The sequence below is a fragment of the Anarrhichthys ocellatus genome, unplaced genomic scaffold (assembly GCF_004355925.1).
Source record: "Anarrhichthys ocellatus isolate YVR2014 unplaced genomic scaffold, GSC_Weel_1.0 scaffold13, whole genome shotgun sequence".
Lineage (NCBI taxonomy): Eukaryota > Metazoa > Chordata > Actinopteri > Perciformes > Anarhichadidae > Anarrhichthys > Anarrhichthys ocellatus.
In genome coordinates this window covers 4265464-4286231 of record NW_022280043.1, presented here as the reverse complement: position 1 = coordinate 4286231, position 20768 = coordinate 4265464, and the positions used below count along the sequence as shown (strand labels likewise).

The 20768-nt window shown below is 45.2% G+C and overlaps 3 protein-coding genes across 11 annotated transcripts in view; all 3 read right to left on the bottom strand.

Moving 5' to 3' along the window:
- The window catches only part of rusc1 (RUN and SH3 domain containing 1), a 15258-nt gene extending 8712 nt beyond the window's left edge, over positions 1-6546 (bottom strand). For all 8 annotated transcript variants that reach the window (XR_004212983.1, XM_031853342.1, XM_031853343.1 and 5 more), the window contains exons 1-2: positions 6442-6546; positions 1381-4750 (exon numbers count right to left, since the gene is read on the bottom strand). Coding sequence is in view for 7 of the 8 variants with exons in the window: in XM_031853342.1 (XP_031709202.1) it covers positions 1381-4627 (3247 nt within the window). In the remaining variant the exon portion in view is untranslated. The remainder of the gene's footprint in view (positions 1-1380; positions 4751-6441) is intronic.
- A 975-nt stretch (positions 6547-7521) lies between these two features.
- fdps (farnesyl diphosphate synthase (farnesyl pyrophosphate synthetase, dimethylallyltranstransferase, geranyltranstransferase)) lies at positions 7522-11688 on the bottom strand. 2 transcript variants are annotated; one of them, XM_031853372.1, is made up of 10 exons: positions 11588-11688; positions 10994-11149; positions 10762-10902; positions 9961-10041; positions 9714-9836; positions 9549-9637; positions 9383-9455; positions 9217-9294; positions 8991-9125; positions 7522-8167 (listed from the first exon to the last, which is right to left on the bottom strand). In XM_031853372.1, the coding sequence occupies exons 1-10, from the start codon at positions 11588-11590 to the stop codon at positions 7967-7969; spliced, it is 1080 nt and encodes a 359-aa protein (XP_031709232.1). In that variant the 5' UTR covers positions 11591-11688; the 3' UTR covers positions 7522-7966. The 2 variants fall into 2 exon arrangements, with proteins under 2 accessions (XP_031709232.1, XP_031709230.1); XM_031853370.1 differs by lacking the exon at positions 11588-11688 and having other exon boundaries at positions 10994-11576.
- A 364-nt stretch (positions 11689-12052) lies between these two features.
- Positions 12053-20629, bottom strand: fam189b (family with sequence similarity 189 member B). Its single transcript, XM_031853369.1, has 14 exons — positions 19138-20629; positions 18993-19049; positions 18272-18379; positions 18002-18118; positions 17474-17581; positions 17150-17310; positions 16967-17066; positions 16785-16851; positions 16209-16506; positions 15753-16114; positions 15628-15669; positions 14615-14790; positions 14315-14461; positions 12053-14193 (listed from the first exon to the last, which is right to left on the bottom strand). Exons 1-14 carry the CDS (start codon positions 19369-19371, stop codon positions 13939-13941), a joined length of 2232 nt encoding a protein of 743 aa, XP_031709229.1. The 5' UTR covers positions 19372-20629; the 3' UTR covers positions 12053-13938.
- Between the last annotated feature and the right edge of the window lie 139 nt (positions 20630-20768).

The window sequence follows — 20768 nt, the reverse complement described above, 5'->3', positions numbered from 1 at the left end:
TCCCCCCCCCCCCCCCCCCCCCCCCCCTCCCTCTCCAGCAGTATGCTGAGTCAGTCAACAGATAGCAGACTTCTGTCCGTTCCTGCACAATCACCATGCCTGTCTCTGTTGAGATTAAGAGATTGTGGCTACAATAATTTTCGTTCCTCAATTACCTGTGACAGACTGCTCGGCTATGGGCTACAAAATGAGCTGGAAAGCAACCATACCTTGGTCAGACTTGAGCTGTCTCTGAACTGTAACAAACACATGATACTTCCTATTTTTCTGACACCAGCTTTCAGCAATTGGCCCATATACTTGGATCCACCCCCTGGTCTCTTAAAGGTGTACACACCTATTTCTGGCTTGTTGCAGGGGTTTCTGAGGGAAACTCCTGCAGCGTATAAATCATTAGTAATTCAGCGACTTTTATAATCAGAAAGCAAAGGTTAAATAATGCCCAAGTAATTATACAAGAAGAGAACTAATTTTAGCAGCTGATTGGTGGAGAATATGAGCAATTTAAATCAAGCATACACCCTACTGACAATCTAATCCTTAGGGTTTATGTAGCAAACTGCAGCACTGAAAGAGATAAGTAACTTGATCTTGTGCAACTCTAGGGAGTAAACGTGGGGGAAGCAGAGAGACAGGATAGACAGAAAGAGAAAAGCATTTGAACATCCCAAGTAGATGTTATTTAAAACCAGTAAAGAGGCAGAGAAAGAGGAAGACATTTTTTTAGGACACACAGATAGAAAGAAACGAGAAGTTGAAGGTAGAAAGACTGAGGAGAAAGGTGGTGAGCTCAGTGGGCATTCCATTATCCCCCTCCCCGTGGGTCTAAAGAGTGGATGAATAATTGAATAAGGCCATGATGACATCACACTTTAATAACCAGTGCAGGAAAACTGGCTGGAAAGTTTCCAACCTTCTCTTTCTCCTCATATTACCTTCACTCCCCTCACTTTATCCCTCCATCTCTATATTGCTCATGTTCCCTCTGCAGCTTCCACTGTCTTGTTAGCTTCCCTCATCTGCAACCACCTTCTGTCAATCCCTTGTCATCATATCACGTATCACGCATTTCTGCGACTCATGCTCGTCCTCCATCTCTTCACTGTCGTTCCTTTTATCATTTCCATAAATGAGTCAACCCTTGGTTTTCTGTCTCTTTCTATTCCACTGTCCGAGGATGTTATTTGTGCATCTCTTTGTCCATCATCCGCCCATCCCAGATCTGCTCTGTTGTTTAAATTACACTGAGTTACTTTGATGTGTTTATTTTCTCCCATGCACACACAAAACTGCATGCACACGCTGATCCCTTCCCCCATGTCATTAAATTAATCTGACTCCTTTATTATCATTTGCACCATCATGCTAATTCCCACTCACCTGTAGTTCTTGTTTCTAAAGTCCTTCCGCCATCGGCTCGTCCTCTCACCTCCACCTCCACCTTCTCCACCTCCACCTCCTCTTCTTCTTTCCTTTCATTTTCATCCCTCTTAACTTCTTCACCCTCCCACTCTCTGCCCATGGTCCACAGGCTGCTGTCGCTGACTGAGCAGCCAATCTTCTGTGATGGGCACAGCTCCGGTTGTCTACCCTCCTCGTCAGCTCTCTGGAGCATTTCCTTCAGAGCGGCCATTGAGGTGAGGGCCGGTGGCGGCTGCATAAAAAAGGCCTGAGCCTGAGAAGTGTACTCCCATTGGTTGCCGTCGCCGCCTGCCATCTCTCTTCTCCACCTCAGGTTGTACAGTATATCTGCATCTGGAGTAATAACTGTTGGGTCAGGGTCTGGATCAGTGATCACCTTTGTTTGGAGGAAGGTGCTCTTGTTGCGGTAACGCAGCTCTTTAAAAGTCGTGACTTTTGGCGCTAACCCTGGAGATGACCCTGAAGAACTGAGCTTCTTTTGATTTTCCACAAGAGATTTTCTCACTGCCAGGGTTGGATGCTGTAGTAGGGCTTCAGGGTCAGGTGTGAATGCTATGAGCCAATCAAATCGCTCAGGCTGTGCAGAGTTAGCCTTGAGAGTGCTGATTTTGTGGTGTGGCACAGATGGTGGGATTGGGGGTAAGGGGCGAGGAGGAGGAGGAGGAGGAGGTGAATCTAGCACCTCGGCAGGATACCGGAAAGACTCAAAGCCAATATTCTTTGTTTTGGTTTCCTGTGTATTGCTAAAACCAGTGCTGTAGTAAGGGTCAGAGGTCAGACCACTGCTTCTCTTCCTTCTCCTTGCCATATCAGTGAACGAGGTGGTTCTTTGTGTGCTCTCCTCATTTGTTTTGCCATCTTCAGCTATATCCGCTCTTCGATCTCCATCCATCTTGCCTCTGCTTCTCCATCTGTCTCTGGCCATCAACTCTGTGTCACAGTCCTTCATCTCATTCTGATCTTTTAGTCTGAACTCATGTAGCTCCCCAGACCTGAGCGAGATAACGTGATCTCCATCAACCTCATCCTCCTCAAACCCTCCAACACAAACACCAAGTTCTGGGCTGAGTTTGAGGAGCTCAGCTTGGGTCAATCCAGCAAGCACTAATAGCTTCCGAATCTCTACATCCAGTGCATGGAAGGAGGGGGGAGGAGGCAGGGCAGGTGGAGTTGGTATTGCAGGGGGAGATGAGGAGGAGATTGAGATAACTGGTGGAGGAGGCAGAGGTGGGGGACGTGTGGTGGGAGGAGGAAGGGAAAGGGGGGTCTTTTCCTGTTCGGTTTGGAGAGCAGCGAGCCGCTGTGCCTCTTTCCTGGCAAGGTGACGCTTCCGAGGGGGAGGGATGGGAGGAGTTGGGGTGGGGATAGATGGAGGTGGAGATGGGGTGGTATACAGGGTGAGGTAAGGGACCAGTTTAGAGGTGGGAAGAGGAGGGATGGAGGGAGGAGATGGAGGTAGGGGTTTCTCACACCTAAAAGTTGTGAAAGTGGGGGATGAGGAGTTAGGGGAGAAAGTAGACAATGTAGGAGAGGTGGACACAGCCATGGACGTGGTCTCCCTACTGATATTGATGTAGGTGTGGAGGTCAGAGCTCACGCTGGCATGACGCGCTGGAGGTTTGGGGGGTCTCGGTGGCAGCTCGACAGGAGAAGGGGTGAGGGAATCAGGAACGAGAGGATCCTCACAGTCTGATGGAGCAGTGAGGTCAACCCCTGCATCTGAAAACTCCTGAGAGTCTCCCATCGCTCCTCGGCCACTTTTATACAACTTCCAGGGAATGTCGATGTTTCCCATTTCATCCATGACATCTGAGAGATCCTGCTCCTCCAGATCTCCAAGATCAAATCCCTCCTCGTGGAGTTTGGCGATGTAGGCCAGTTTTACTTCCCGGTTCACCTTCTCCAAGCGATCCAGGTGATCTAGCCGATCCCTCAGAACATCCCAGTGTTGTTCCTCCTCCAGATCCCAACGAGCCACTTGGATCACCTGGCTGAAGCGCTCCATTTTCCCAAACTCACCAACAGATTCTAGAAAGTCAAGCAAACCTTGTTTGGTGACCTCAGAATCACCTTTGGCCCCTAAGTAGTCAGGAGAAGGGGAGTCCAGGGCAGAGGGGTAGCCCTCATCTGGGGAGCAAGGGGACATTGGGGAATGTGGTGTTAAGACGAAGGGATTGCAGCTAAGAGGAAGGGATGGGGGTGAACGCGCAGGAGGTTTGCATTCAGGGGCTCGTGGGTGAGAGCGGCCTTTGGGGGACAGAGCAACTGTCAGATTATCTTGGTCGTGAGAAGAGCAGATGGAGGCGGATTGATCTGCACAGTCAGAATCCAGATCAGAGCAGGAGCTGATAGAAGTGGAGGATGACGAGGTAGAGGAGGAGAGTGAAAACTCCAGGAGGGAGGGAGGACAGTCACAGCATGAGGGGACCAGGGTGTCATCATCGTCGTCGTCGTCATCATTGTCAGCCTCTTCAACATCATCGATATCAAAATCCCCACTGCTCTCTTCCTCGTCATCTTCTTCCTCTACTTTTACATTTTTCTTGTTGTCCAGATTAGCGCTTGCGGCTGCATTCTTGCCTTCATTTTCCAGACTGGCAGCAGGGCGGGCAGAGGCCTCCAGCTGGGCCTGTGCTTTGGCAGGAGGCTGAGGCTTCTCCTTGGTCCCTTTCCCATCCTGCCTCTGGGGCAACGGGGCCGGAGGTGGGGGTAGCTGCAGTTGCTGTCTGATAGAGATGGTGTTGTTGTTGTTGTGGTTATGGTTGAACATGCTGTTATTGTCCTGCGGGGAGCGGCCATCGCAGCACAGACACGGGAGGCTCGGCTCGTTGCAGTTCGGGTCAAGAGGGAGAACGGAGGGAAGCGGAGGTAGTGCGGCTGCTGGTGCAATTTTGGCTGCCGCAGATGCACGAGCACTCTTGGGTTTGGGCATAACTGATTTGGAGAAGGTGGAGCCTTGTTTCTGTGAGCCAAACCTGGACTGGGTTACTGGTGCTCGAGGCTGCACTGCCACCCTGGTCCTGGTGGGTGCAGGGGGAGCTTTGGTAGGCCGGCGTGGGGAGGACGTGGTCATCGTGTTCATGTTTTTATCCTCCCTCTGGAAACCAGGGCCTTGAGACTTTGGTCCAGCTACGGTATTGGTCCGCCTGCTGACGTCAAAGCGCCGCGGCTTTGGAGGCTGAGAGGAGCAGCTGGAGGACTGCATTGTGGGAATGGGACTTTTCAGGAATCTCTGATATTTCTGTTGCTATAGAAACAAGTGTTGTAAAGGACAGATCCAAACTATGATGCGCCGTGACGGTCACATCTTGGCTTGACTCCCAAGATCCTGTAACATCAAAGAAGACACACAGTGAATAACGACTACCAGCAAAATTCTGCTTTTCAAAAACCTTTTTCTTGCTCTACATGTTTTCATATGAGGCTTAGTCTTTGGAGTTAAACTCATCATCTGGACTATCCATTAAAACGCAATTACTTTCAAGCTTTTTGTTTTATAATTATCGCAGCCCAAGTCCTGGAAGGCAACAGCAGTGATATGAACACACACACACACACTGTCTCACGCACAGCGCTGTACAAAAAAGGCACATTATCAAACATCCCCACCTAAGGAAAATAATTCAAGCTGAAACAATTGGTCAATTTATAAATTAACAGTAAATGAATAAGCTTCTATGTTAATATTTGCAAAAATTCCAAATATTCTCTGATTCCAGCTTCTCAAATGTGAATATGTGCTGGTTTTCAAAGATTTTCATGATAGTAAACTGAATATCTTTGCCTTTTGGACTGGTAGTTGAACAACACAAGACATTTGAAGACGTCACCCTGGATTCATCACCTTGAGAAACAGTGGTCATTTAAAAAAAATTGTAGTAGACAAAATGCTTCATTGATTAACCAAGAAAATGATGGACAGGTCAGTTAGTAATGAAACAATTGCTAGTTGCTGCCCTTAAAAATATTGAATCTTTTGTTGAGCAATACTGTGCAGCTAAAAACATTGAGGTGCCTTCAGACTTCAGAAGTCCAGTTAGACATTGAAAATGTATATAACATGGTTTTCTGCATGCAAAGTATCATCTGTTTAACTATTTCCTTGGTTTTCAAATGCTGTATCTATCTATCTATCTATATATCTATTTCAACAAAGACACACACACATCACATGAAATGATCCCCATGATAATAATTGTCAGTTCATTTATAGCTTAATAACTGACACTTGTCATCCTTATCGGTCATGTTCAGCTTCAATTCATGAGTTTACAGTAGTCAGGCTGTCTCTATCTGAACCAGTCCATCCTAACAAGCTGAAGAGAGGCAGTGAGATCTAGATCAAAAGAAATTATGTAAAAAAAATTAAAAAAACACGTACCTAGAGCAATGACTGAACATTTAACTAGAGCATGAAATAATCAGGCAGCAGCACTGAACAGCACCGAGTCTGCCTTTTACAAGCCCATCTACCGAAGGCTATTGCTCATATTCCTCCACAGTGCCCTTCACTTCACTGAGGAATATAAATCACTCCAGCGCTTGCTTACACATGGGCCTTCGTCGGAATGGCATTAAAGCCAACAAAGCCTTGAAATAACACACAAAATCAGCATATTATCAGATGTAATTCAAGCCGTCCCGTGAACAGTATTTACCCCTGCATGTATTGATCCCACAGAGCTGATGGAGACGGGGAGGGGGGGGAGGAGGGGGAGGAGGGGGTAGCTACCTCCAACCGCATCGCCCTGAAATACAGGCCCGTCCGCCCCTATTATAACTAAATTACTATACATAATATTTAGATTCCAGTTAAAACCGATAATGATAATACATTTTACCTAAGAATTACTCAAGAAATATCATTGTTAACAGCGGAATTGCATGTTTCTAGATCTACGCAGGATTCGTTTGTGCATATAATGTTTTGCTTGCCCCGACTAGACTCTGCAGGTTCATTTAAAAACATTTTTTTTAAATGACATATATAGTACGATAATAAATGAGGACTCGACTCACGATCAGATGCAGGTTAGATGGATGAAAGTCTCCATCTCGTCGGGCTCGCTCGCATCACAGTCCGTGTGAATGTGAATCTCTCTAGACGGTGACAGCCTCAGCATCTGTCTTCTCGCGAGCATCCAGAAAACCATCGCCAACCCCCCCCCCCCCCAACCATTCAAGCCACACCCCGTACTTGCCTTATCATCACTTCCAATTTATCTTGAGTCATTTTCAGCTTCACCTCCTTCAAAAATATTAGTTTTGAGAGCAAGAGTCTCATATCCTTGGATTCCTCATAAATCATCCTATCTGCAATTTATTAATGAATTTATGTCACAGAAATGAACTAACACAAAATAATAGAATCGCCAGGTTCATTTGAACGCCAACTACTGCTTCTAGCCTTTATTATTATAATTATCGATTAATCTGTCAACTACATCCTTGATAAATCTATTATTTAATCTATGAAACGTCATTTAATAGTCAAAATGCCCATTGTTATTGCCCAGAGCCCAATTATACGGTTTACTATAATATATCACAAACGGAAGCATCAAATTCTCACATTTGAAAAGCTAGAAACTGTGACATTTTGTCAATTTTTGCTTTAGAAATGACTGAAACAATTAGTGTTTTTCAAAATGATATAATTACCAGCTGCAACAGTGATACTAGTATTGTTGTCACCTTGTGAGTCTGTGTGAGTCATCATGTGGTCCTGGAGACACCTACTGCAGCGGGAAATACCACAGAGCCGCTGAGTACTTTGTCAGGTGTTTATATTTCTGTCTGTGGACAGATTTTGTCACAGCGATAGTGTAACAACCATGCAAGGTGTAGTCACGGAACTTCACAAGGATGTAGATGAGATCAAAATGAAGGGAAAGTTGGAAAACGGGTATGGTCAAGGCAAGGACACTGGAAGTAGGGGGGGTGGGAAGAGACCCCCTCGCCCCTGGTTTGATTTGGTGTCACTATGGGTGTGATCCCATCGCAAGATGGTCTCTAGTTCATATGTCAATTTTAAACAACAAATCGTTGGTGCTCTACAACCAATACACAAACAAACATCAAAAGGATGAAGAGGAAAAATACTGTTCATACATTATTTATTAAAAGCAATAACATTCAAGGCAGTACAGACTTTACAGCAGCAATATAAAAATATATGGAATTAGAAAGCTGATGAGGTTTGACCCTCTGTCCCCTGTCAGGATACATCTGCTGTCATATATGTTCCTTTTGGAGTCTAATCAATTAATAAATCTATTCCTATAAAATTAAAACAATCCGATTGTATTTGTGTTCATCATTTCAGTGTCAAACTTCTATCCATGGTATTCTTCAGCGGAGAATCAACCTGAGACACTGTGCATTATGAACTGGGTTCAATAATGTAGTGAACGGGGTAAAAGACTGTTTGATGACATTTGCGACCAAATATCTACAAACCACTTCAAAGTTATTCTGTGCATCATAAACGTCAAAAGAGAACCAGGCTGATGCACCCGACACGGTTTGTGACCACCATTCCCTCTCACTTGTTCCTCTTGTAGATTTTCTTGGCGAAGTTGAGGAAGATTGAGTGAGGAAGGTTTTGAGCGTGACAAGCAATGAGTGTCTGTAGCCGCTGGTAGCTCTCTTCCTCATATTTGTGGTACAATGTTGGCATTTTCAGGGTGTTGTACAGTGCTTTGACCTTTTCTACACATGTTTCATCATGGCGCCCATAACATGCCTGAGGAAGAGGTGAAGATGAAATTAAGTTTTGCTAATGTACTAGCAAATGAGTAGTAGAATTTCTAAAAAAGGTGGGAGCAGAGGCAAACACATACAGGTTATACAGTTATTTTATAATAAATACAGTTTATTTTGCTGCAATGCATACTTGTTTATATGTTGAATGACGTTTTAGCTGAATATAGATGTCGGGCAAAGGATAAAATATCTGTAAAAAGTGACGCTTGTCACATGTTTTTGCGTTTCCTTCTGTTAAAAAAAAAACCCCACTTTTTCTACACTACCTTGTAAATGACCACACTTTCTTACTGCGGTATATATATATATATATAAAAAAAAAAATTCCTTGTGCCTAATTCCACTTGATCCATTTTTTTGAAAAGGTCACTTACTTCAAATGAGAAAATCTGTCAACAGGTCATTGCTCAAAGGCAAATGTACAGCACAGAGATATAACCAAAGTGTGCATTGTATTTAAAGGGCCAGTGTGTAGGATATGGCAACATCTAGAGGTGAGGTTGCAGATTGTAACCAACTGAAACTTCTACAGCGAGCCTAGCGTGTAGAAGAACCTCGGTTGCCGAAGTGAAAACACGAATGGGCCTTTCTAGCCTATCATACATTTTTTAAGGAAAAGCGATTTTATTTGACACCTTTCTAAAGGTTCTGTTATTCTGTATTATTCATCGACACACAAACGTTACAATATGACCTTTAATATTATATTCCATTGCTGCAGATAGATCCCCCAATGTTTAATGTTTGCCAAATAATAATAATAATAATATCGGTACATAATTGAACAGAAAGTGAAGTCTCACCTTCAGCTCTGCTCTTTGTTCAGGAGTCATGGTTTCCAGCGCCGTCACCACCAGCCAGCTACATTTGTTATCCTGGATGTCTGTGCCTATCTTTCCCGTCACAGCGGGGTCTCCGTAACAGTCCAAGTAGTCATCCTGCAAATGATCAACATTTGGTGGTTATTAACTCGGCAGCATATGGTTGAATGTGTGGCGTGAAAGCTGGAGGACGTGTAAAAGTAGCTACCTGTATTTGAAAGAACTCTCCCATCTCAAGTAAGATGTGTTTGGCATTATTGTGTTCCTCTTCACTCTCAATCCCTGCCTACAGAAGTAAGGTAAAGTAGTTATGAGAAAGACTAGAACATTTCTCTCTTACTTGCGTCATGTGTGTAAAATATAAACAAACTCACAATGTACATTGCAGCTGCCACTGGGAGGTAAAAAGAGTAAAATGCAGTCTTGTATTTTACAATAGCTTTATACCTGAAAGACAAGGAGAGAAAAAAATTACTCCCATTTTCTTTTGTAGACAACATCCTTCTCTGCAAATGTACTTTTCAGATGTATCTTCACTACCTATCCATGGTGAATCTGTTGAAGTCAACCTGACCAGGGGTAGAAGTCATGAGGTCCAGAGCTTGGCCGAGCTCGGTCTGGAAAGATGTCTGTAACAAAAAGGAGGTGCAGTAAGAATCCTGAGTTAATGCGTGTGCCTGTGTAATCAATCAGGACATATAGTACCTCCGTAAACAGCTCCAGTAGGTGGACGTAGTACGGCTGATCCCTGCAATGTCTGCGAAGCAGTCTGTAGATAGCCGCCTCTAGGAGAAATGAATCATTGATGGCATCCAGACCGATTCCATCCTTAAAAACAAACAGACAGGATTCACTTGAACTGACTGCATCATTTGTAGTGGAAAATAAAATATCCCACAACAACAAAAACAACAGTATAGTCCCTCTTTTTCTGGAATATATCAGGCCTCACCTTCTTGTACCAGCAGGGCTGTCCTCTCCGAGTCACAGATCCATCCATGATGTCATCTGCCACCAGGAAAAATGCCTGAAGCTGCAAGCAACAGAGACACAATCGCAACACTTAATGACACCTTGCAAAGTGTCTTTACAACAATCAGTCTGTGCTTGTGAGCTTTTTAGTGACAAAAAACACAAACCTAACTTTGTAAAGCCCAACTTTGATCTTGTGGAGCTCGGGTGTGAAGAAAATCATAAATAAACAATATTGTGATGGATGGTGTGAATTTATTGATTTGAGGTATAAGTAGAGACCATCTGATGGGATCGCCAGGGGCCTAAAGTGGGGGCCAATGGCCCTTTCCTCACTTTCTACGTCCCTTGCTCAGACCACACAGTACTTTGACCTCCCCGTCTGTGGCACTTGGTCCCAAGCCCATTTGTTCCTACTGAAGATACACATCTTTAAAAAGGGGTAAGCAATGGAGTACCAGCAACTGCTACTCAAACAGGAAAATAAATAGCATTTGATGGAGACTATACAAGGATTTGGAGCACTAGTGAACATTTAGTTTACAGCATCAGGATGGTGTATGTGGGATTGACTCAAAACAAACTAAAGTGCCAGTCATAATTAAGAAACTTGTCACCAAGTATAAAGATATGGCTAATTGATGCGTTTAGTTGATGGGCAGATATGCAGGGATAGGCTGCACTTGCAATGCTGGTTTTGGCTATTTATTGGGATTAATTTGTAATAAGAAAAATGTGGAATAACAACAGCTTTATCCTTTAACACACAACGTGTCCTTACCAACTCAATGCACCAGCCAACCAACAGAGCCCGCCGCACTGTGTCCTGTGCGAGCTGAGTGGGAGAGAGAAGATCCCTCAGTGAAGCGATCACGGACAGTCCTCGGTTCCTCTTGCCTCCGGGAGAATTGTACACCAAAACCTGAGGGGGGAAAAGACGCATATAGGAACAACAGGAAATAACAGTGCACTCGTCAGACGTAACTCTGTAAAAGACAGACAGACATACATACCTCTCTAAACCTGTTCAGAGCATCAGCCAGCGCGGGGTCCGCGAGGTCGCTCTCTGAAAGCTCCGTCACCAGCTCGTCAAATTGGGCTTCGAACAGATGAGGATCGGACAGCAGCGCCTTGTTGTTGCTGTGCGTCCCGTTGCAAAGGTTGTCTCCCTGCAGAGACGAGGTGCACATCACAACCGAGGTTGTTTTTAATCTCAGCGGGGACTCGATGTGCCACATGGTCCGGATTGTTTTAGGGGCTTTAATGAGCAAGCTCAGCAGACGTCTCATTCTCAACCGTCCAACCGTCCCGACTAGCCGTCAACAAGCTGAGCTTTAACACTCAGTCGGACTGTTCCGTTACCAAGCTAACGTTACAGCAGTGCCATAGCTACAAAAACGTTAAACGTGTTCCGGTTGAGGAAAGCTACCAAACTAATAGCGTCATAGTCTCTTCGCCTACTGAGCTCAGTAAGCAAGAACGAGGATTAGAGCAATGACTTTGCAGGTAACAGTAGATGATGGTAGCTCAACCAGGCTGTTCACAAAGCTAGCTATATCTACCGTAGTAAATTATTTTTTTTCGTTCATACACATGCCTTTACATACCATAATGATACTGTCCTCTTGTCCCAAACTGTTTGATTTACTAATAGCAAAGTAGTTTAGCTTCTGTTTCTTCGTCTTCGGTCCAACTGAAGTCTGTGAACGTCTCCTTAAACTAGGATGTGTAGTTCGCTGTCGTGGAGCTGTCCTATTTAATACACAGCAGCAGAACTATGTCCCCCAGAATCCATTGCGAGTGGTGCATATGGGCGTGGACTTTTGGAAGGCTCCACTTGATGTTGAGCGTTTGATTGGCCGGTACCATCGAACCAGGATGGGCTTTCACACTGGCTGACCAATAGGATTTGAGAAGAGGTGGGGTTAAGGTGGAGTGAGGAGATTTGTTAAACAAGGTGTGAGCCTCAACTATTATAATTATAGTAATAGTTAAACTTTTAGAGCAGAAAAGGGAAACATCAAACCCAGGCATTCTGTTCTTCATATTTGGTAAAGAAACATAAACATAGGTATTTGTCTATCATTTATTTCATATTTTGAAATACATAACTTGCATTGAAAGTTTTGCCATTGACACTGCATTTAAAATCTGGAATACGTGTCATGTTAAGATACATTTATTATTCAGGTTTCAAGGCTCTAGCCTGTTAAGCCTGCCATACAGATATACATTTCTTCAAATAAATAATGTTTAATGCAAGACAGGAGGTAGAAATACAGCTCAATGCCTTAATAAGGGAGTGTATGGGTGTGCCTGCATCTGTGTGCAGGCGTAAGTGTGTGTGCGTGTGCATTTTTAAAATTTGGTAAATACATACGAGTATATCCAAAATGTGCCTTTACTGATATGGACTCAATATCATCACTTTGTGAGCACATCAAAAATACTTTCCAAAGAAAAAACACTCCAATCCGACACAAATATTGATATACTCAATACCGAGTATCCAGAGCTGCCAGACCCATCATATGTTCACTATCAGCTGCCCATGGCTTATTTTTTTTCCATTTACCACCTATCCACAACCCCTGCAAGTCCAAAGAGAACCGTGCCAAAGCATAGTGTGAAGCCCAGCCTCATAACAAACACCAGCATTTATTGCAAGAGACTCTTCAGTCGCAGTGCAATTTATACCACTCATCTGACAGGATCCGGCTACGTTAGCTAGTGTCAAAGATATGCATGTGCACTTGAAACATTTTCAAACCCGACCAAAATCAAATTAGGATGCAGAGGCATGTTTGGGGCCATCTGGCAGAAAACTTTTGGGAACACTGCGCATCTTTGACTCTGACCTTCCCCTTCAACTATCTATTGACACAAACACATTTCAAATGCAAGAGGAAAAAAAATAAGAAGAATTGTCAAAACATGCAGATAAGACATTCGGAGGACATGTTACGTAGTTACAGAGACGGTCAGGTCCAATGCATAAGGTTCCTGCAGTATTCGGGAGGCTGTAGCAAAACATGCACATATGCAAATCAAACCACCGTGTCCAGGGGCCACTCACAGAATATACATTTCAAACGCTTTAGCATGTGTCTGTGGCATGCATTAATGTTAATGTTAAAAATGCTGGCTGCCTTTTTGTTTTAAGGCCAGTGTGTAGGTGGAAAAACGTGGAGAAAGTGGGAATCTGATTGCAAAAACAATCTGAATTACAAAAAGAAAAAGACAAAATTAGCAACTCAGTTAAGGGTTTTCCATGTGAGAGCACTTGTCCTCATGTGCAACCTCATCTTACATCGTACTCAGCTAACTCTATATCTATTGAGATTCTTTCTTTGTAATCAATGGAAGACAAAATAAGTTTCTATGAGACTTCTCTGAGCGATCCTGTGGGTGAATTGCAATGTACAAAAAGGCCAGAAGCATATTGCAACCCATAATGTGATTGTGATTGTGTGACATCTGAGTAACTGGTTGTTGTAGCATGAATGCTAGTCGAGTTCTGCCTCCAGTCTTGAGGAAAATATGTCTCCAGATCAGTATTGAGGGAGAACAGGTGGAGAATACAGCGGAGAGATGTATCTGGTTGGTTGTTTTCGGCCAGTTGTGGATTCATTCTGTTAGAACAGGGACCACACTGCTCAGAAATAAGCATCTAGTGACCGTTTCACTGATGTTGAACGGTGAAATAGTGTGAGCTCTGGGATTATGTTCAGAGTGATGAAGAGCACCACTGAATAAGGCCATTTGCAACGTTGGCTTCAGGAAACTGGGGTGACAAAGAGGAAAAGGAGGGAAGACGTTCAAATTTGAAGTATTAGATATCTCCACTAAACTGCCTCAGACTCTGCTTTTCCTCAGCCTGCCTTATTTCCTCCCATCTTCCTTACAACCATGTCAACTCATAAGCATCCTCCGTCCCTCCTTCACCCTCCTCCTCTCCTCACAGTGCAGACTCTGAGTAAAGAGCTCCTGATGACCCATGCGGTGGATGAGGTGTCACTAATCGACGTAGTGATGCTGAGGACGAGGAGCTTAAATCTCCACAGCTGCGCAGGTGGATCCCCTCTGGCACCAGACTGCTGCAATGCCGGTTGTGTCGACTGTCACTATGGGAATGGTGGTGTCCACGGCGATGGGGGTGATGGGTGTGATGGTTGGGGTACCCTCGGCTGTTGCTCCAAGGGGTCAGCAACACCTGGAGATGAGTTTTTCAGAAAAAACATTGAGACAAAGAGCTGATCACTTTACTCGCAGAAACACTGAATTATTCTGATGCAGTGAACTGAAGACAGGGGGAAATAAACTTGTTCCAATACTTGTTCCAAGGGCAGGTGGTTGGTGGCAGCGCCCTCAACTCCACTCCTCCTCTTAGGCCCCTGCCCGATGCTCCCAGCATGCTCGGAGGAGGGCGATAGGTTGCGTTTGGAGCGCTGCAGGAAGCGAGCCACCAGACCCCGAGTCACCTGAAGGAAAAGGAAAAAGATCAATGAAGAGGGAGATGAAATAAGGCAATCAAACAACAGCTTGCTCAGCTATTGCTAAGACGTCCATGGGAAACATTAACGATAGTAGTTTTAGGTGTTTGCTGCTTCTGCATCAACTATTTTCAGACTAACTTTAAGGTCTCCAAGGGAACGGTGGCAGTCTTTAGGTAAACGCAGCGGTGAGGTGGGGGGCGCTTTAGAGGGAACCTGCACCTCCGTGGCTGCTGATTTCATGCTGCCTTTCCTTGGCAGAGCTGCAGCAGGAGGCAAAGAGGTGCGGGGCAACAGACATGCCTCAGAGGATGGACCTATGAGAGAGGGAGTCAGAAAGAAGGAGACATATTTCTCATCCTCATTCAACAAGTTAGGGGACAGAGGAGTAACATAAAACTAGATGAAGAATATCAGGAGTCAGTTTGCACATTTTGTCATCCTCATCCAAAGGCCCAGAAGTACTACATCTGATCTTGATCTGTATTTTGTTAGTTGTATCTCTGTCAGCTGTAAGATACATTTCTGCTTTGCTTTTTTAGGTATACTCAGAGTATGGAACTCTATTGGAATTACATAATATGCCAGATGATTTTGTGTTGAAATAAGATATGTATCCAGGATTAAGAACAAATTAGTAAAAGGGAAGCAAAGCAACCACTGACGATCTTTTGCTGTGCTCCATGACGAGCCTCTTGACGGAACAACAAGTGCAACATTCATAAATCAGGATGTGTCTTTTGAAAATGACTGGAACTGGAGAGGCACATTATTGTTTCCACAGCAGAATCTAATTCATCAACCTGTAATCAAATCCCTGCTAATTTAGATATAGATCACAAATCAGATGCACACAGGGACATATCTGCACGTCTCCTCTGATGTTTATAGCTGTGCTGGTTTCTAAGAGGGTTTGATAAATGACGGCTGTCAGGTGCAAATGTGTTGAAATGTGTCTCATCTAAACTACTTAGAAGTGTTTTCTTTTGGGATTGTTTGCCTTTAATTGGACAGTCAACTGTGAAAAGAGACCGAAACGAAGAGAGAGAGTAGCGGTGATGACGTGCAACGAAGCCAGATTTGAACCCAGGATGTTATGAGCTTAAGTTCCCCAGAACATCACATTTTAAAGGCCTGTAGATATAAGCTGTTACCTGTGTCTATAGATACTTTGCTGCCTCCAGAGCCAAAGTCAACTAGAGAAGAGGAGAAAGAAGGACAGGTTATGGACATCGACATGGTAATGTAGGAGACGTACACCTTTTTGCGTCTGACTTACCTGTGTCAGTGGAGGAGCTGATGCCAGGCTCGCTGTGTGACCTCACGAGACGTAGGAGGCCCTCACTATCCCTTCTTACACTCTCTCCATCCTTCTCACTCTTGCCAGCCCTTCGCCGAAGGTACAACGGTTGGCCCAGGAGGAGTGGCCCATTACCCTGACCACCGCTTTGCTCACTGGCGGGCGAGGGGGATGAAATGGGAGGAGCAGAGGAGGCCGGGGTGTCTCCTTGGCGTGAGAGAGTGGAGGGGCAACCTCGAAACTCTGGGATGGAGGATCGCTGTGGAGAGGTGGATTTCCCGATAGCTTCCAGCTGGGAACAGCTACTAGCTAGCATGGCCTGCCGACGCAATACTGGAGACCTGCGGGACAATACAGGGCAGCACAAAATACCACTGTCAACCGTAGAGCTCTGACACGAATGAATTGTGTCTGTATGTGTGCGTTTGTCCTCACCTGTATGTGGTGGACGCTGTGCTGGGTGAAGAGCAGGAGTTGGACCTCTCTCCTCTGAGGAAGCGCCTGGCTCTCGGTCCTCCTGCCAGAGGACTCTCTGGTGTCTGAGACGGGGGACCACGAAAGCTGATGTACTCCCCGCCGTCTCCTCCGTCTCCCCCCTCGCTAACGTTCCTGTTGCCCCTGTCCCCCTGGGTCCTCAGCCCAACCTCCATCAGACAGGAATCCTCAGAGGGGGAGGAATCGTCAGGGATGTCCACAATCTCTGACATCAACAGAGACCCACTGTCCATGGACACTAATAAAGAAAGGTAATCCTTTATTATGAAGGGACACAGTTTGCTTTGAGTTTAACTTAAAGCATAGGTTAAGCATTGCTTTATTTTGTGTACCTCCTTCAAATACTGTAAGTAATAACTGAATTGAACTAATGGCCCATTTTATTTTCATGAAAAATGTTTTATGATCTTATTTAGACAGTTATAGTTGCTTAAAATATACACCTGATTCTGATACAGTACCCAAAGGAATCTCCATGTCTCCACATTATAAAACTCAACATCTTCTCACACTCACCGCTGAAGGCAGTAGAAGTTCCTCTCTCTCCAGACAGCTCTGTGCCGTGGGGGTCAAACACTGTTGCCTTGACAGTCAAAATAGAGAAGGATTAGCATAGGACATCAAACACACTCACACACACACACACACACGCACACACACGCACACGCACACACACACACGCACACACACACACACACCTGGCTTGCAGCTCTTTGTCCCATCACAGCTTCATAAGGAGGGGGACAGTCAGTGGGGTAGAGAGGAACGGGGCTCTCCATGGAGCCATTATAGGTGATGCTGGACGTTAATACAGAAGATATCAAACAAACATTACACACTGCACACAAGTGATGTATAATAATAGTTATTAGGTGCAGTACCTCTGAGCGTCTGTTTCAGAGCTGCAAGTGTACTCAGGGGGGTAGTAGGGGGGTGGAGGGATAGGTGGGACAAACTCCTCAAAGTCCATGATGTTGGTCAGGAAGGCGTCCTGAGGAGTGGTGCATTCTGGGTTGACTGAACGAGAGCGATGTGGGGCCAGCTAGGCAGGGAGAATGGGAAACACATTAATATCATACAACAGATGGATGTAATGGGCAACAACAGTTGTGCAAAGTCTGTGCTCAAATAAGCAGCAGTGTAGTTTATTGCTGAGTCAGTCAAGTCAGTTTGGTGAATGTAAAATGTGCTGTGTCTGTACTCACCAGGTGCACAAGGTCCAGAGAGAATATGTGGATACTGCAGGTCACAGTGGACAGAGTACAGATGATGGTGGAGAGAATGCTGAGACCACATGCACTGAACAAAAGGTCCTTTAGAGAAATACGCAGTCAGAAAATCAAAATCTGACAACACAGAGGCAATTAATTGGTGGAAATGTGTCATATTTATATGATAGGTTCACACTTGTTCAGCTTTTGCTACAGTGTTTCCCTGTTGAGGATAGTAACAAAAAGATTGCCTTTTGTACAAAAAACACTGTAACTTTGGAAGATATATCCACTTGATTTTTCCAACTCGGATTGCTGAACCCTAATATTAGTGTCTGAGAACTTTTGAATACATTTTTGCACAAAACAAGAACTTTGTACTTTGTCCTTTGTACATGGGGGATGTTAACAGCAAGAGAAAAACTGTTTCAATGTTAATATGAGCACCTGGCTACTATTTCAATACAGGCTTGAAAAATGGGGAACCTACCCATTAATGGTTAACTTGGTTAACCTACCAACCTTGAGCTGATGTTTAACTGAGTGACAGTCAGCATTCAGGTAGAGGACCAGGGTCTCCTCCTCTGTGATGGAGCAGGAGTGAGTGGGCGCACAACACACACACAGACCATTCTCCACCTACACACATTCTCAAACACAGAGGATCGGTATGAGGCGTGAGACTGCACACGAAAAACATATTCACAATTATTCCTGACACATTCCCGATGCATCCAGGGCATCGTCTCAGCATGAGAGTGCAGAAGACAACACTTGCATAATGTAGTGTACCTGGCAGGTGAGCATAGACTTGACCATCTGTGCATTCTGACAGGAGAGCATTGAGCCGGCCAGACTGAGGATCACACACACTGCAGACAGCAGCATGAACAGTGACACCTGCGGGGGAAACACAGAGCCATGTTTTGATTTGGGGCAGGGAGTTAAAAACTTGAGTCTTATTCTATCATCCAAAGACTACGCCAGGTGATTTCACTGAAAAACATACCTTCAGCCGAAGAGGAGGAACTAATCAGCGAAGTATAGGACTGGTTTTTGGATGGATTTGTTGTGGATTACTTAGTTTGTAGTCATTTTTACTGAGTCAATACATGAATACACAAAATATAAGCCCATAAAATAGTATGCAGGAGTCACCTTAAGGCTCTTTAACTTTGCAACTGCTGTTTCTGAATCCAAGGATAAAACTTTGAACGTCAGCTTTCAAGCCAACATGGATGAGAAGTCCTAAAAATGCCCGGAATAATATAAATTTGACCATGTAGAATTCGAATCCGCTGATGAAGATCATGTGATATGATCGCTCAACAGCAGCTACTAAAGTGACCTTTTGATGAGATTGTTTTCTCAACACTTCACTTGAGTTTTTTTTCATACTTTAATGGTGCGTAGGCTATTTCTTTTTAGAAATCCAGCATTGCTGCACAACATGGTTTTGCACCTATTGCTAAGAGACTCGAATGCTGCTTTTATCAGATTAAAATATACACACCACAAGCGTCAGAGGTCTCCTCCATGAGATTATCCCAACTATCCCTGATGCCACCACCTGCAAACAGACACCACACACATCAGAAAACACACTCTCTGCTGTTATATTCTTAATACTGTAGGTTTCAAGTCAGATTTACACTTACGAAGAAGCCAGCCCAGAACGGACAGGACTGCCTCACACGGGCAGAGGAGGTGAAGGCCATGCTGGTGAAAGAGAAGGCCAGGACCATGGCCCCCAGGCCCAGGTGGCACAGCCCTAGGTACAGGAGTAGCCGTGCCCCACCAGGCCCCCGGCCTGACATGCCCCTGCGGCTGTCTGACCAGCCTCGAGACCCCGAGGCCGAAGCCACGCTGCTGGAGTCTGACGGCGAAGGCATGCCAGGCTCGTCGGCGTGTGTGGAGGAGGCTGGGAGAGGTTTTACACTTACTCTGGGTTCATAAAACAAAGTTCAGTTGTGTGGGTAGAAGTGCAGGCAAGTAGAAGAGGGAGAGACATAAATGCTGGTTTTCAGAGCTCCACTCTGTCACAATTATGCACCAAGCTCCCCACTGGCAGGTGCCATAGGTTCTGCGCAATGCCCCATGGTGCGCACTGTAGTCCAGTGAGTGAGTCCAAGAACTTTGTCAGCAGAAAGTTGACAATTGAGCGGCCACTACACACTCACAGCCACCGTACTCACCTCATATGATGTTTCAGCCATGATACTAAGGTAGCTTCAGTCAATACAGTGTCTCATGCGGTTCACAGGCCACTATCACCCACAGAGTTGGCCTACAATACCATTCTCTGACTTAAAGACAATCAAAATGGGGCTAGTTTTTGCAAGTTATCCATCCCTGTTATACTCATTTGCTTTTTGCTGCTCCCTCCTCTTCATCTTCTGCCTTCCACCTCTCGCCAGTGGCATTGCGGTAACTGGAGACACTAGCAGGCCGCAAATTTTAAAGCATCCCAAAGAAAGCAGCTGATCCCTCGTTGTTTCACCCCCAGCAGAGATGACATGAATCATTCAGTCCGTATGTCCAATCAGGAGGAGCAACATCCGAACATGTGCCCTCCCCTCCCGCGACCTTATGTTAGGTCCTCCTCCTGTCACGAATAAGCAAAAAGGCGGCGTGGAGATCAAAGCCCCAAGATCATCGGTTCGTTCGGTAACGGAGACTAATTACCTCGACGTGAACAGGAAATAAATATACTCCATCGATTTTCAAACTGCACCAAAAATAGACGTCAGGCTGGAATTATTTTTTCCTCCCAGGTTTCGATCTTTCATAACTCCACCTCGGGGGTTTTGCGGTGGTCTACACACGCACCTAGAGCCCCTTCCTCCTCCTCCTCCTCCGCCGCCTCTTTCCTCCCTGCAGTCACGCGGGCATCCCGTTCAGGCCGTGTGTTTGTGTGTATGTATCCCGGACGTTCACCTTACTGCCTCCCACCAGACGTCACAGGAACATAACAGCATAGCCTGAATCCTACTTATGTCCGGGAAAACATGTTTAAATCCATCCAAGTTTATTTGTAATTCTTCTTTTGGTTCGCCCTCCCCTCTGCTGCCCGCGTCTCCTCCTCTGGTCCTCGCTATACAGCTCTGGCACTGGGAAATAATTATATATCGTGTTTGCAAACCGAAACCTGCCCTGCGTGATGACAAGGCACGCATGACGTGCAGGCAACTTGAATGCGGCAGAGCGCGCGCACAACAGTCTATGACACCGTCGTGGTGCTGATGCTGGAAAGGAGGGGCAGTTGCCTAGCGACAGGGGCAGTCGTCCA

What these genes read in the sequence shown, in the direction of transcription:
- fdps (XM_031853370.1), bottom strand. Translation starts at nt 11,269, where the DNA reads ATGAGACGTCTGCTGAGCTTGCTCATTAAAGCCCCTAAAACAATCCGG. An exon ending in TTGGCTGGTGCATTGAGTTG is followed by an intron (nt 10,042 to 10,761) that starts GTAAGGACACGT and finishes TGTTGCTTGCAG; the next exon opens with CTTCAGGCATTTTTCCTGGT. An exon ending in AACAGATTCACCATGGATAG is followed by an intron (nt 9,456 to 9,548) that starts GTAGTGAAGATA and finishes CTTGTCTTTCAG; the next exon opens with GTATAAAGCTATTGTAAAAT.
- fam189b (XM_031853369.1), bottom strand. Translation starts at nt 19,371, where the DNA reads ATGCCTTCGCCGTCAGACTCCAGCAGCGTGGCTTCGGCCTCGGGGTCT. An exon ending in GGAGACCTCTGACGCTTGTG is followed by an intron (nt 18,380 to 18,992) that starts GTGTGTATATTT and finishes TTTCCCCCGCAG; the next exon opens with GTGTCACTGTTCATGCTGCT. An exon ending in ACAGCGTCCACCACATACAG is followed by an intron (nt 16,115 to 16,208) that starts GTGAGGACAAAC and finishes ATTGTCCCGCAG; the next exon opens with GTCTCCAGTATTGCGTCGGC.